A 16,673-nucleotide genomic window follows, 5' to 3' on the forward strand; every position below is an offset into this window, starting at 1 on the left:
TTGGTATGATTTCATGGATTCTAAGATCCATTAGAGTCGTAACAAGGGCATGGTCATAGATGATGTAACGTCCACTTAACAAATAACTATTAAGTCATCATCAAGTCTTAGTTACTTAGATGTATACGTATAGAATAACTTAGATATTATATAGTTTTACAAGTCTTAAGATTCAAGCATGAGGTAGGAGATTAATGTCTCCATTTAGGTACCTCTTTGTGTCATAGAATACATACATGAGGTAGGAAGAACAAGCTTCCATTTAGGCACCTCTATTGTTCACCACTACGCTTGTTGTTATAAACGACAAGGAGGGTCATGAACATACAAGTATCAAGGTATAAACAACAACTAATCTATAGTAAAACATCAAGTAATGAGTGGATTCTTATGAAGGATAGCCCAAGCTAATCCAACCATCACACATACATCAAGCTTCACACTTGAACACTACTTGTGGGTAAAACCCTAATTAAAACAGAAAGTTTATGAGGTTTTAACCTCTGATTTAGATGTCTCAACCATGTTTTTAAGCTTAACCAACCATGAGAGGGGTTGTAAGCATTAGGACATTGGTTTGAGATGTGTTTCACACAAGTTAGATGAAGTTTGCATAAGTTTGAAACAAAACAGAAAGTTTTAGTCCATTTTAGGGCAAATCCAAGCCTGATTCTTCCAAGGAAAAACCAAGGATTCAAACCCAAGGAAATAACAAAGCAATAGGAAGAAGAACCAAGTGATTTGGTTGAGAAATGAGCAAGTTACACTCACTTTTGTAAGTCTTCACGAATCTGTCCAAAACTCAGATTCTCAGCTGATTAGAGAGTAGTTTAGTGAAGATTAGAGAGTTGTGAAAGTGTCAAATGGGTTGGAGAAGGTGGGTATTTATAATGGAGGAGTTAGAAGGTGATTGGAGGTGATTAGAGGTGGATTAAAGGTGATTGGGTGGTTTAGGTTAATGGGATTTCGTGCACAAAGCTGGAAGAAAACACAATCTGCCGAAACAAGGGCCTCGCGTGACGCGAGGGACCTAGGCGTCACGCGGCGGGTATGGTCTCCCATCTTTCGTTTTGTGACACTTTAGTCCCTGAAGTTTGTTTTTAATCCCTTTTGGTGCAAACTTGAGAGTTTAGGGACTTGTTTTGATATAAAAGCATAGTATAAGGTGTAGTTAAGCATGATGATCATAACCAAAGTATATTTAAGCGTAAAAGAGTCATATTCAAGTATTGTTCTCGTTCAAAAGACGTTCAATGCATAAGTTTAGATTAATTACAAGTTTCGCACATAGTTTCCAAGAATCACGATTAAACATAGACTGATTCACCAAATCGAACATACGAGTATACATAGAATGCGTTTAACATAGATGTAGCAAAATATAAGCTTCATTAATGATCCAAGTCTCGATTTGATAAAGATTACAAGGAAAGAAACGATTACAAGAATACAAAGTTTCCAAAAATAGAATTACGAATCAAACTTTCTATAAATGGAAAGTACAAAATAGCCGGGCGTTACAGTGACCCATTCGTCTGTGCCAAGAGATAGAGTCTTTTTCTGTGGCTTTGGAAACGAAACAAGTTGCTTGTGCAGACGTAGTAATAGCCTGGCTCATATCAAGGACGTACAAATCATTTATCCTTGGAGCTGACAAGAGAATCCATTCTTTTGGAATTTTGAAGCCGGGTTTCAGCACATAACATCCATTAGCATCAAAGTGTACTGAGAATTGCTTGTCACAAATTTGAGAAACACTAAGAAGATTGTGATCAAGTTGTTGCACAAAGTTGATCTTGTCAAAGCTGACAATCCCGTTGGATATCATTCCTTCACCCGTAATATAACCACCCTTATCTCCAGCAAAAGCAACATAACCTCCTCTAATAGATTTGACGTCGTAGAGAAGCTTCATGTCGCCTGTCATGTGCCTGGATGCCCCACTATCAACAATCCAATGACTACTGATAGTTCCTCCTGGAACACCCTGCACATGAACTCAAAAGATTAGTTGGAGATGGGGACCCAAGCCATTGTGGTCTTGGGTCTTCCATTTTCATCAATAACAATAACTTCTTGTCTTTGATGATTGGTAAGTTGTGATGGTCCCCCTGATTCAGTAACCGTTTTTGGTTTCCAGGTCTGTTTTGTTTTACCAGTGTTGTTCTTTAAAATTTTAACTTCATTGTTGTCTGAAGTTTTTGAATTGTCTGGTTTTACAGAAACAGCTGTTTTGTTAACCACATCGGTTTTAATTGCCTTTTCAATTTTCTTGACCTGTTGGCGTTTCTGTTTCTTTTCCCTTTCTTTTACAAGGCGGGGATCTTGTTTTGCAGAAACAGTTTGCTTCGGTCAGTTTGGTCATGGGGAGCATCAACTTTTCCTTTTTGTTTATGAAGATATGGACAATTTCGAATTATATGTCCAATTGTTCCACACTCAAAACATGATCTTCGTTCAACAAACCCCGAAGTATCATGTGATCGTTTAGCCGATGATGTTGAACTTTGTGAACCCGAGGTACTAGGCTTTGAACTGGTTTGTTCATTTCTTTTCAGAACGGTAGCTTTCTTGACAAAATCTAAGTTAGATTTATTTTCAAACGTTTCAATTTTGTCCGTTCCCGTCGATTTCACAAAGTTTACATTCTTGTTTTTCTTCCGATTCGGCTTCTTTTGAGTTTGAGCCGGTGATTTTGCTTTTGGCTTGGTGTGATTTTGCTGTTTCTGCACTGTTGGTAATTTCTTGTTGCCAAATTGTTTTCGAATTTCGGCCTTTGGAATAGGAGGACACTGTGTAACTGTAACACGTGGTCCTGTCTTTCCCAAAAACTTACTTGTCGAGTTTTCAAAAACTTTGCTGATTAAGGATTGATTCACATTCTTAATGGGAAAGTCTTTGTCTGAATAGATTTTATCATCACCAATAAGAGTGTACAGCAAGTTCACACTCTCCGACTCTGTTGCAGACGAGGACTCAATTGCAACAGTCTTAGCGGGTTTTGCAGGAGGATCACATAGAATGTGATTCTCGAGAGGTATGTCCTCATTTTTGACTACCGCATCAGACTTTGCTGGGACAACATCATCAGATTCATCATCAGAAGAATCAGCATCCTCAGTAATGACTGGAGGATCCTGATTCAGTTCAGCAGAAGACACACATGTATCTGCTGATACATCCGAATCTGATGATACTTCCTTTGTATATCCGAGCCCTGCTGCAAACTCTTTCACATCTAGGGGCACAGATGGTTCAAAGAACACTCTGTCCTCCTCATCCGGCATGGCATCATAATTATGTCTCACTGGTGGTGGACAATTCTTATAGCCTATGCACGTGACGTCCCTTTTCTCCTTTTGGACATCAATGATGTGATCCAACACATAGCTAGAACTCAAATAACTATCTAACTTGAGTTGGATTGCCTCACTTTCCGTTTTTACACAAGCCATCTCTTTTTGCATTGTCTCAAGGCGAGATATATACAAATTAATGTCAGTTTGTTTTCTGGAAACCATTTTAGTTAACTCGGTTTTATCTTTCTTTAACTTTTCGATTACCGATTTAAACTCCTTTTCATGATTTTCATAAAACATATTGGCTTCTGTACATTTGGAAAGGTCCACAGTCAATTTCTGATTGTGAATAAAAGTCACATCATACTTTTCTTGCAAAGCTTCATGCTTACTTTGCAAGTCACACAAATTCTCATTCACTGTAGTATGTTTGTCTTGCAAGTCAAACAAACTAGCTTGTAAAGAATCATGTTTGCCTTGCAACTTAGACATACTTTTCTCTACATCAGCACATCTAGCACGCAACCTATCACATTCATCACAATTTACAACAGTGGGTTCATCGACACATACCTGACTTGATGAACCGTCGACATTAGCCATAAAGGCTGAATGGAGAGAAGACGAAGAATAAGCAGCTTGATCCACCAGAATAGATCTTCTATCACTTAGTGCTGCAGCTTCCTCCAAAAGCTCATCAATGTCAGCATCAACCGAAACATTTGCTGTCTCACCCACATGATCATCACCTGAACTGGATGATTCTTCATCAACACTCATGCTGTACCCAGAAGAGTCTTCATCTTCAGAAGATTCACCACCACTGGCGGAAGATTCTCCACCACTGGTGTGAACTGCCCCCTTCACAATTCTAGCAAAACAAGCTGTACCATCCTGAGCATCACCACTCAACTGGATTGACCAGTCACAACCTTCATCCACTTGAACCACAAGTGCCCGGTTGGCATTTGATGTTCCAGCTTGGCCCTGGTTGTTGACAGGTATCAATGTACGTTCATTGTTCCTGTTCTGGTTATGCTGGTTGCCTTGGTTTCTGAAGGGGTTCTGGTTCCCGTGCTGTGCTGGCTTTGTACATTCCCTTTTAAAGTGACCCCGTTCACCACAGTTGAAACACTTTACTGCCTGTTTATCGAACCCATACTTGGTGTCTTTCTTACTCTCCAAGCTGGTTCTACCAGTACTTTCCATGAAGTCCTTTGCCCTTCTTACAGCACTAGCAAAGGCCCACTTGATATCCATCAAGTCCATCTCTTCCTTATCAATCTGCCGATAGTCTTCTTGTGTCAGACTAATGTTGCCAATCTGACCTTCCACTAACCCACAGTACGCGCTCACTACAGTGTTAAGCAGCTCCATGTGTTCCCTTGCTACTTCTACACTGACCTTAGAGAGGCTTGAAGTGTCGAGCTGTACTGTATTTGGCTTTGATTGCTGACCAGCAGATGATGTTCCTCCATAACACGCATGTTGTTGAGCAGGAGGAGGAGGAGGTGGTTGTATTGGATTTCCATACATGTCTGTGGTGGGAGGTGGCTTAACAGGAACTTGCACTGGATTGCCATACATATCCGTGCTTGTGACAAACGCCGTTTGTAGTGGAGCATGTGGACCGGTTCTTGCAGACGAAGAACTGGAAGTTCCATAATACATTTCTGGATTTTGTGGCAATGGAACTCTTTTTGCCTTTAATGTTTCCTCCTGATCCTTGTTTTCTAAAAGCTGTACGAAGTCGTTGATATTTGTAGTTCTCAACACTCCGTTATACTTCAAGATTTCCAAGAAACTATTCCATTGGGGAGGCAAAGCATCAGCAAACTTCTTCACCACTTCTGCTGTAGTTGTCGCTACTCCGAAATTGTTCAACTCTGTAAGCAAGTGATAAAACCGGCTTGTCATATCTCCCAAAGACTCCTTATCCATGCACGTGAAATAGTCAAATTCTTTCTTGAGAAGATCATGACGCAATTGGCGTGTTGCTTCATTCCCTACTCCTCTGGTTTTCAACCCGTCCCACAGCTTCTTTGTTGTCTTGAAACTGACAAACTGGTGGTAGATATCTTTGCTTAACGCCTGAGTGAGAATGGCGTATGCTTTCTTTTCCAGATCATACGTTTTCTTCTGATCTTCAGGAAGATCGGCAAACGTAGCAGTATCTGAAGCAGCAACCTCTATAGCCTGATCAAAATCTGTAGTGAAATGTATCCACAGTTCGGTATTTTGACCAAGAACGTATGTACGAAATCTATCAACCCAGCCCGGATACTCGTTTAAGTGCATCAACTTTGGTGGTCGATTCAAACTTCCGGTTTCGCTTTCGCTCAATAAAATACTTTGAATGCTCGGAGTTTCATTCGATACTAATGCCCATTGACTTGACGATATGGCATTTGCTTGCGAAGATGTCGACACCGGAGATTCGGCCCATGAAGGAGATAAACTTGTACTCGTGTACTTTCCACTGTCTGGAGCCGGTGTACCCCACCATGAGGGAGTGGAACCTGTACTCGTATATTTTCCACTATCTGGAGCCGGAGTTCCCCACCAACTCGGATTCATGTTTGAAAAGAAAAATGAATTCTATATGAATAGCCCGAAAGATGACAGCCAGCCGAAAGATCCTAGCTCGAAAGACAAGACAAACAGAAACTTATTATATTTAAACAGACAAGAATTGAAAGATAATACTTGTTCGAAGGATCAACAGTGTTCGAAAGATCACTGTTGAATTTCGAACAATGACTTCGAAAGATTCACAATGCGAAGGATCCTTATCTTTCGAACAATGATTTCGAAAGATTCACAGTTGAAAGATCCTTATCTTTCGAACAATGATTTCGAAAGATTCACAATTGAAAGATCCTTATCTTTCGAATATATATCCTTCGAAAAGATTCCTTGGCTCGAAAGATAAATCACAGACTTCGAAGGATGTTCGAAGGATGATTATCTGTCGAACCTCCTTTGATCGAAAGATAATCTTTCGACTTCGAAGGATATCTTTCGAATGGAACTGACACAGCTGACACAAGGTTGACAGGTTGGTGAAAAAGGTGATGGGTTGGTAGAAAGCTTTCGGCAGAAAAGTATGTTCAGACCTTTCTTTCTACCAACTCTGATTTTGACCAATAAAATATACTTAAAATGGAAAAATCTTATCCAGAAACCGGTCACCGGAGTAAGCCGGAATTTTGGCCGGAAATCACCAAATTTCTTAAAAACAAGTTTTAAGTTACCCAACCCGTTCTTTAACACACCCGGTAGGTTTAGAACACGTTTTTATGTCAAGAAATCCAAGAAAAACACTAAAAACGGGTGCTAAACCAAGTGTCCAAACACTCCAAAGTCTTGTAAAAACTCGGTTTTAACAAGGAAAAGAGCCTTAGCTCTGATACCACTTGTAGGTCCCTCGGAGGATGAGGTCAAACCTTAACCTTGTTATGTGAAACACACTAGCAAGTGCGGAATCCAAGCTAGAGTGCAAACCGAGATGAAACAAGCACAAACACAAGACACACAATATTCACCGATTAACACCACTTGTATTAATACGTATGAAAGGTTCGGTTACAAGCTCAATGTTTACAAATCTGTTTTGCAAACTCTCTAAGTGTGTGTGTGTTCTTGACAGAATACTCTCTCTATCTCTCGAGTGTCTATCTTTCTGTCACTTGTGTCTCTGCCGATGAAGTGAACACACTACATGGGTATATATACCCAACACAGGTTGTATGGTCGAAGGATCAAACTCACCGATCGATAGATCATCTGTCGATCACAAAGCCATCGAAGGATCCATATACTTCGAAGGATGGCATATCCTTCGAAGTCCATCTGTATCCATCGAATGATATCTTTCGAGCTCATCGAAGGATATACATAATCCTTCGATGTCTTATCCTTCGACACAAGACAGTTTACAACTATATACCAACTGTCTGTCCAAGTCAAACCAGGAGGATGGTTGACTTGGTCAAACTTACATGACCAACAAAGACATCGTTTTACATCATGACCGAATACAGACAAAGTACAGACACAAGTGCACCAACAAAATACATATAAAGAGAGACAAACAAGTCAGACACAAGCGAATAGGATGATATCCGACTTGGACGACTGCGAATACAGACTCGATAATTAATAAAGACCGTACAAAATACGAAAATACATACAAGACTAGTGACAGACACAAAAAGTGCATCAACACACCGTAGCCTCCGTATCCACCTTCACCCCCATATCTATCGTATCCACTGTATCCACCTTCACCCCGTATCCACCGTATCCACCTTCACCCTCGTATCCACCGTATCCACCTTCACCCCCGCATCCACCTTCACCCCCGTATCCGGGTTACCGTATCCGTAACCCGGATACGATTGTTGCGTCGGGTAATATGGTTCATCAACAGGTGCATTCTTAGCACCGTATCCACTTTGTTGCACGTACGGAGATTCATACCCGTATCCGTAATCCGGATACACTTGATGCGCCGGGTAATTTGGTTCATCAACAGGTGGAGTGGGAGTCTCGTTCAAGTCTGGCAACTGTGTTTTTTGATCAACAGGGACTCCAGACACAACCTCCTCCTCATCATTGGCATCCTTTGCTCCCCATGTGTCGTTAGAATAGCGATTACCGAAATAATTCTCGTTCCAAAATGATGACATTTTAACAATATTGAACAAAAAACAGAACAAATGATTTTGGTTTGTTATTGAAGAAGAAGATGAAAACAGAATATGTGATGAAGTCGAAGGGAAGCAGAGATGCATGGATAAATAGACTTTCAAATTCACTGAAATACGCAGCGTATAGCTCTCTACTCCCCGTATTGCTTTATTCTCGTGCCTAGACAACATCGTATCGGTGTCAAATCAGTCTGACATACGCTGCGTAGAGACCTATACGCAGCGTATAGGGTTACCTCTATACGCTGCGTATAGATCCATAAGCAGCGTATGTCAGACTGATTTGACATGGTACTAGGTTTGACTGTCTGGTCGTGTACCTACCCCTTACATACGCTGCGTAGAGACCTATACGCTGCGTAGAGGCCTCTATGCAGCGTATGTAAACCCTAAGTGTGTAGATAGCCTCCCAAGGTGTGCAAATAGTTAGAGCCTTACAAAATTTGTTGTGTGTAGGTGTCCATTCCATTAGCAAAGATGACAATAAAGTAAGAACATGAAGAATCGAAGCCAGCAAGTAACTATCTGGAGATAATGACTGTTGGTGATTCTAACTTCTGGTTACAAGTTTTATAAATTATAAGAAATCGTTAAGAAACCTCCATCACACAATCAATCTGGACTGCATAAGCAATTGATGTTGAAAATTGATCCTTATCTCCTGTAAATTCTGTTAAAATATCATGTGCATATTTTGTCCGTCTTTGTGTTCAATTCCATTTAGTAGTTTCTTGTGGTTTACTTTTATTTTTTATTGCTTATTACATTCTTTTGTTACATGTCTGATGTCATTGCTGAGGAGTGTGGGCTACTTAGCCTACATGGACTGGGCTGCTGAGTATACATGGGCTGGGCTTAGAAGATATTAAAAGGCTGAAGACATCAGAAGGCTCATGTGCGTGTATTAATGCTTCCGGGTTACCCGGAATCCGTTTATCTTCCTGGATCACATATAAAAAGGTGCTTTGGGATTCTGAGAAAGGCAACTGCATTTTTTATTCTCTCTGGTTCGTTCTTGCTTCTTCTGTAAGCGATTTAGGGTTTTCATTCGTGTAGTGAATCTCTTTGATTCACTGAGTGCTATTAGGTCGTTTATTTGTGTAGATTATCATATTGATAATCTGCAGGTGAGAAGTGAGGTGAGAGATTGTTATTCAGTTCATTGTTATACCTGTTAATTCGTTTTTCATAGTTAAAAATCTTTGGTTCGAGTTCATTCAGTTTTGATACCTATTGTTTACAAATTCCAATGTAAATTCTTGTAGTTAGTTCTACATTTTGGTATGTAGTTCAACTAGTTCTCTAATGAGAAAAAGACTGTCATTTTTTTATTCCCTCCTTTTCTTTTATATGGGACATGAAAGGTATACAGAATCATTATGTATGCCATGTGCTATTGTACCCATGACATGGCATACATGATATATTTTGGGAGCTATATAAAAAACAAGAAAAGATAAAAAAAATATCTTGATATTTAATTCTATGACAGTATCCTAGGAAAAGAAAGCTGCGAAACACTTTACACGTCCATTCGATATTAAGCAAAATAAAGCCACGGATTCGGTTTGCTTAGATTGGTAGTTGATTATGTCATTTGCATGTGCTGTGACCTATTGCCATGTTGAATCTAACTAATATGCTTTTCCAACTTTGTACATTAGGACTAGTGGATATCTATGTAAGGAATAGTAAGCATGGCAATAAAAAGTAAATGCATAAATCTATATCAAAAGGAAGGATACCAATAAAGGCAAAGTAGCTCACAAAAATCTGAGCTACCAACATTATTCAAAGGGGCAAATTTATTCACTCAAGCTTTTCTTGCCCTCACATGCTAACCACCAACAAGCATGACTCATCCAACTACAAGTTGTTGGTTTATGACATCTTTATCAGCTTATAAATACCATGATCCAGAAGACGATCACCAACAACCTCAGCATTAAGCACAACTAGATCACAACTACTGGAGGCCAAATATGGATAACAGATTCTCAAGCACTGTCATGGGTGCCCCGATTGTATCAAGGGGGCTCATTTTTTCTAAAGCTTATCAACCCATTTACACTCTTCCGAATTCTTCCAAACTCAACACCACAGAAAGAAAAGACACCCTTGCGGTGTCCACCAAAAATCACGGCAACCGTAGCTTAGGATTAGGACCAAAACTAATAGAAATTGTGAAACACAGGCTGAGTTATGGTGCAAAAATCCTACCACTTGGCCGTAAAGGAAGAATTTTCCGTAAAAGTTTCAGTACAACGGATTGTGAGAACTTGTTGCATACTTCAAGGTGTTCCATATACACTACAGCTGGCGCGATCAGGGGCATACTGTTCATCTCTAATGAAAGGGTGGGATTTTGCAGTGATAGGTCCCTCAAAACATATTCTGCAGCAGGGGAGATGTTAAAGTTCCAATATAAGGTAAGCCGGCTTTGATGTATTTACATATCATGTATGTTGCTTATACTTTTTACAAAATAGTGTCTTGACATGATTGTTTGTGTAGGTTTCAATTCCTTTAGAAAAGATTAAAGGAGCAGAAGAGAGCTTTAACATAAAGATGCCATCAAACAAGTATGTGGAGTTGGTGACTGTGGATGGTTTCAGCTTCTGGTTTTTGGACTTTCCAAATTCTAAGAGAACTTTAAGATCTCTCCATTAGGCAATTAATCAGTCACGATTGCTTACCCAATAGATATAGAACATTAGTCATGAATCCCATGTATAATACAACAGTATGTTGTATGGCCATTTTTTTGACAGTAAGTTGTATATACATTTGTTGATAGACATTAGCCATTGTCAAAGACTGATTTTCCATTGCTTGTTTGGTTACTTGTTGTATATAAATTTTTTCAACAATCATTTCTCATATTATGTTTTCGTATCAGTGTTGTATGCCAAAGAAAGTTTAAACATCACCGAGACGTAGTCATCTTCATACTGAAGCAAATCTGTTTTTATATTTGACCTTTTCATGTGTTATAATGATGAATTAACTAGATGTCTTTTTAATGAATTCATGAGAAATACAAATAAAAAAGCCACTCACTGTTACACATCCTTTTTCAAAGAACACTGCTTATACAAACCAATGTTTTAAAAACCGGTTTTTAAATCATACTGGGATGGCCTAAAAAATGGTCCAACCGGTACAACTGGGTTGTACCCAGTGGTTCAACTGGATGAACTAGTTAACTCTATAATTTCATAGAGATACATACATACATGAATTATATTGACATAACTTATCAATTTTAGTTTTTTTCACTAACATAATAAATTATAATATAACTATTATCGTGTCCTCTTTCTTTTTCAAGTTTCAAAATACAATCTTTCATATAACATTGCTTTACCCGTATAGACATACATACATACATACGTGTATATATATATATATATGTGGAGAGAGAGAGAGAGAGAGATACATCGAATTGCTTCAAGTCTTTCAATTTTTGACCCACTTGTGAATCTATTTACTCTCAGATTATTTTACTGAAATGTAACACCACGTAAAAACGTGTCCAATTATATAAATACACGTGTCCTTAAACTCTAAATATGAGAAAGATTGAGTTTGAAGGCCTAAAGTTGTCAAATGGTGAAAATATGTATGCGAAGGGACTAAAAGTGTCAACATGCCAAACTTGTGCCTCTGAATGACCATACTCGGAGAACATATTCTTAAACGAGTGATTAATTGGATATAAGAAGCCGTATATGAAAATAATCGGGAGATTATAAACTGTTGGGTTAAACATGTCAACATGTTAATTCTTACCTCTGAGTGACCTTTTAACGAACCCGAGGCTTCAAAATATTCAAATATGCTCTCAAGAATAAGTGATATAAATTTCACGTGGTTTCGAGATCGTTATACAAGTTTTCAAGACTTTGGGTAAAAAATGTCAATGTGATGAAACTTGTGTTTATGGTGATATTTAACGAAACCGGGCCTAACGGAGTTTGATTATACTCCCTAGAATCTCTACAACTAACTACAAGGGCCTTTTATGCCAAAAATGAAGTTGTATAAGGTTTAAAATGGCCAGGGACTGAATCTGCCAAGTTTAAAACAATTTTCACCTGATCTAGAGGTTGTCGCGGCCCGCGTAGACTCTTACTGAGTCTTACGCGGCCCCCGTAGAAGTGCCCAGCGCAGAAAAAATTGGACACCTGCGAGTTTCAGTTCAGAACCGCCTTAACCTTATTCCAATTGATACTAGGGGCTCGGTCTTATATTACCACTAGGACACCTGGGGTGATCCTATATGCCTCCAAAACAGATGCAAACATCTTAGAGCATGCCAATTTATTATATAAGGAGCCTAAGTTCTTTTGTTCATATGCACATTTGGTTGCAACAACTCAAAAATCCACTTCTGGAGATATCAAGCGTAGGAGAAGATTAAGAAGTGTAGAAAAGATAGCAAGGACCTTATGTAAGTGTCTTAGTCCCTGCTTAGTCCATTTAATTAGCTTAAAAACCGAAAAGTCAAGTATATCGTAATTAAACTTTGACCTTCGGTTTAATCATAAATGGTCCAGTCACTGACCGAAATAAAAGTGGTTATAGGACCATGTTAATGTAGGTGATTAACCCTCAAAAGGGCACCTCCTAATTATTTCGTTTGACTAGTTAATTGTCGGGTCAAACTAGTTAGTCAAAAAGTCAAACTGGACAGAAACTTTAAAAATGATATAAACTAATAAAACAGAAGTTATAAATTATATTTTTACATTCTAATGACATGGTAATTAGTATTAGAGCATGTTTAATCAGGTTTAACCCGACAATTATCAATCTAAGGTCAGTTTATAACCGAAAGTCGCAAAAGCTTGACTTTTGCTTTGACTTTCAGTTCTGACCCGTTTAAGCTTAATTCTTCCATGTTTTAAGCTTCCATTAGGACCATATTATACAGTAGTATAACCCTCTGGAGTTATATTGCTTGGTCCTTAGTAGTTTGAATTATATGCTCTTGTTTGTTAATATGCTTATAAATGCCGTAAATGCCCTTTTGACATATAAATGAGATTTTTAGAAATGTGAGAGGACAAAAACCTTTGCTACTGATATATAAACTTGTCCTGACATCAGTTCTTGGTCTCAAACAGAAGTTATGCTCGATATCGTAATTAGAAGCTTTTTATTAATTAAATTGCGATTATGGTTTGTATATTTTTTCATTCGGACACTCAGACATTATGGTTTGTAATAGTTTATTCACCAAGCCTTCCGCTGTGCTATTATATTCTGTGTATTGATAATGATGATATCAACTACGTCACGATACTCCCCGCCGGGCCCACCGGTAATATGTGGAAATATCGGGGTGTGACATGAAATAAGTAAAACTATGGATGAAGATGGAACCGGAAGCATGATGAAGATGGAGTGATGAACCGATGAAGATGGAGTTGAATCTTGTGGATGAAGTGATGAATCGTAAGTGATGATGGTTTTGAATGTTGATCGATGGTATATGTATTTGATGAAACTCTAGAATACTAAAAACCCAAACCAAAATAACTATGGGCCGGTACCGATATTATGGTTCAAACCGGTATATCGGGTTTTACCGCCGGTACGAATCTTATGCCGTTTCACTTATTTACCGGGGTGTTTCGTACCGGATTTGCATCCGGCACCGGTAATACCGGTATAACCGGCCGGTATTTACCGGTTTTTAAAATAATGATACAAACCAACCATCCACCCCAAAAAAATTAAAACAAATTTAAAACTAAATCAGGTGTGTTCACACTCTCGTCCGTGGCGCAACTAGGAACCATGCACAAGTGCCAAGGGAAGGGACCATAGCTCAAATGCTTGGCTCAATCTAACAAATTCTAATTTTGATTATTTTTTTTATATAACATCGAATCTAGTGTTTTCTATTAATTTGTAAATTTATATTATTTATAAGTTTTAACTGATCACCTTTTATTGTGTACATTTTGATATAAACTTATTGAAAATTGAGTTGTGCACAATACTAATTTTTTTTAACGGCGTACGTAATCAGTTTATATATAACATGGACTAGCAACTCATTAGCCACCGCAAAAAAAATAGCTATAAGTTAGAAATTACATCAAAATTACACCATATTCTCCAATCTATCAATCTAACTTCTCCCTAATTTAATTCTACAAGAAAGATAAAGCCATTAGTTCTTCCATGATCTTGCTTGAGCATACATCTGTGTTGTTAAAGACATCTTTGATAGAATTTAAAATTCAAATTTTGTTGACCACGTGATTGTTGTAGTGATTGTTGTAATTTCCTTATTCTAAAGCTTAAATTAAGCACATCCCCATTATTTATAAGGGGCCTGTATCCTTTTGTAAATCAAGGAAAATCATTTATCTTTTCCTATATGGTATCAGCCTCTCTTTCCTAGGGCAAAATACCACCTCCTTCCTCTCCGATTATTCCCCATGGCCTCCCCTGATTCTTCTTCATCTACAAAATCAGATGCTACTCTTCCTATGGCAACCCTTCTACACATGCTCACCATAAAATTATCCTCTACAAACTACCTGGTATGGATATATCAAGTCTTCCCTCTCCTATCTCATCAAAAACTCACGGGCTATGTTGATGGAACTATTCAAGCACCGGCGAAAAATACTATCACTGATGGAGCAGAAGTTCCAAATCCGGATTACTCCTCCTGGTTGGAGGCGGATCAACGTGTTCTCCTTCTTCTTCAATCGTCTCTCACCGAAGAAGCTATGGCCGAAGCAATGATGGCTTTCGAATCAGCCTATTCAAATGCCTCTGTTGAACGCACACAAACCTTACGGGACTCGTTAAGACAACTTCGAAAAGGTACCTCATCAGTTGCTGACTTTGGTAAAAAAATTCAAATCATTGTGCTATCAACTGTCGGCAATCGGTCATCCCGTTCCCGGCATGGACAAGACTCACTGGTTCTTATGTGGTTTGGGGCCGGCGTTTGAGACTTTCTCAACAGCTCACCGTGCCCTTTACCCGCCACCTCCTTTTCGTGATTTAATGTCCAAAGCTGAATCTCATGAGTTATTCTTGGCCTCTCTTAATAGTTCGACGCCCCCACCAGCGGTGTTTATCGCTCGCCAACAACCCACCCCGTCAAACCGGGGCGTCTTTGCTCGTGGACGCCGTCGCTCAGGCCGCTTGGGTACCCAACAATCAGGCACTCGCGGACGAGGTAAACGTATTCCACATTACCAGTTATGTCGTCATGATGGCCACTACGCACCCGCTTTCCCGAGCTTGTCTTCCTTTGCACAAAACTCTTCTTACAATGCAGCACATCTTGCTGAGGCCTTCCATGCTCATTGTAATGTTTCTAATCCAACTCCGGATTGGTGTACGGACACGTTAGCAACAAGTCATATGGCTCCTTCGACAGGTTCTTTACACAATCTTAAACCATATAATGGATCTGATAAAGTGGTTTTCGGTAATAAGAAAACATTACCTATTACACATATCGGAAATGCTACCATTTCTAATAATATTCATCTTAAAAATGTTCTTGTCGTTCCAAATTTATCCAAATGCTTACTCTCTGTTAGTAAATTGACACATGACCACCCCATTGATGTATTATTTTCTCGTAATTATTTTCATATTCAGGATCGAGTGACAAAGAAAAAGTTGGCAACCAGGAAACATGAAGATGACCTTTACATTTTAAGCTCCCGCTTTCAAGCAAATATGGTAGCTCAAGTTATCTCTACGCCTCCAGCATCTTATGAAGTTTGGCATAGTCGGTTGGGTCATGCTGCGTTGGATACTATTTCATTGTTACAAAAACATGGTTCTTTATATGTCACTTCTTTATTGCCGAAACCAGTTTTATGTTCTACTTGCCAGTTAGCAAAACAACATCGGTTACCTTTTGCAATAAATAACAAACGTGCTTTACATGTTCTTGATTTAGCCCATTGTGATTTATGGGGACCAAGTCCAATCACCTCCACTGATGGCTATCAATACTATGTGTTATTTATTGACGATTTCTCCAGGTTTACATGGTTCTATCCACTTAAAAGAAAGTCTGATTTCTTTGACATTTTAAAGGTTTTTCTTGCCTTTGTACAGACGCAATTTGGTACAAAACTTAAAGTTTTTCAAAGCGATGGCGGTACCGAATTCGTTAATGCACGGGTTAAAAATCCTTTTCTAGAAAATGGGACTCTAATCAGTTATCTTGTCCATATACACCCGAGCAAAATGGTCGAGCGGAACGTAAACATCGTCACATAACAGAAACCGGTTTGGCAATGCTTTTCGGTGTAAACGCCCCGGCCGCTCTTTAGGTTGATGCTTTTGCCTCGGCTGCTCATGTGATCAATCGAATTCCGACGCCGGTCTTGGAAAATAAATCATCATTTGAACTTCTTTTGAAAGCCAAACAATAATATCAAAACTTGCGGGTTTTTGGATGTCGTGTGTACCCCTATTTACGAGACTACTCGGCGCATAAACTTCAGCCTCGAAGCATTCCGTGCATCTTCATTGGTTATAACACACAATACAAAGGCTATCGATGCTTGGACCCATGCTCTTCTCCTATTTACATTACCCGAAATGCACGTTTTGATGAAACGAGTTTTCCATATACGGGGCAACCTTCAAATGTCACCTTATCTTC

The 16,673-nt window shown here is 39.0% G+C and overlaps 1 protein-coding gene across 1 annotated transcript; it reads left to right on the forward strand.

Annotated features, from left to right (window-relative positions):
* Positions 1-9,799: 9,799 nt before the first annotated feature.
* LOC110925497 (GEM-like protein 7) lies at positions 9,800-10,839 on the forward strand. Its single transcript, XM_022169442.2, has 2 exons — positions 9,800-10,440; positions 10,526-10,839. The coding sequence occupies exons 1-2, from the start codon at positions 9,994-9,996 to the stop codon at positions 10,679-10,681; spliced, it is 603 nt and encodes a 200-aa protein (XP_022025134.1). The 5' UTR covers positions 9,800-9,993; the 3' UTR covers positions 10,682-10,839.
* The last annotated feature ends 5,834 nt before the right edge of the window (positions 10,840-16,673 follow it).

This window comes from Helianthus annuus, chromosome 17, assembly GCF_002127325.2.
Source record: "Helianthus annuus cultivar XRQ/B chromosome 17, HanXRQr2.0-SUNRISE, whole genome shotgun sequence".
Classification (NCBI taxonomy): Eukaryota; Viridiplantae; Streptophyta; class Magnoliopsida; order Asterales; family Asteraceae; genus Helianthus; species Helianthus annuus.

Excerpts from the sequence above, each read along its gene's own strand:
- LOC110925497 (XM_022169442.2), top strand. The coding sequence starts at position 9,994 with ATGGATAACAGATTCTCAAGCACTGTCATGGGTGCCCCGATTGTATCA. Across the intron at positions 10,441-10,525 it reads TGTTAAAGTTCCAATATAAG|GTTTCAATTCCTTTAGAAAA; the intron begins GTAAGCCGGCTT and ends TTGTTTGTGTAG.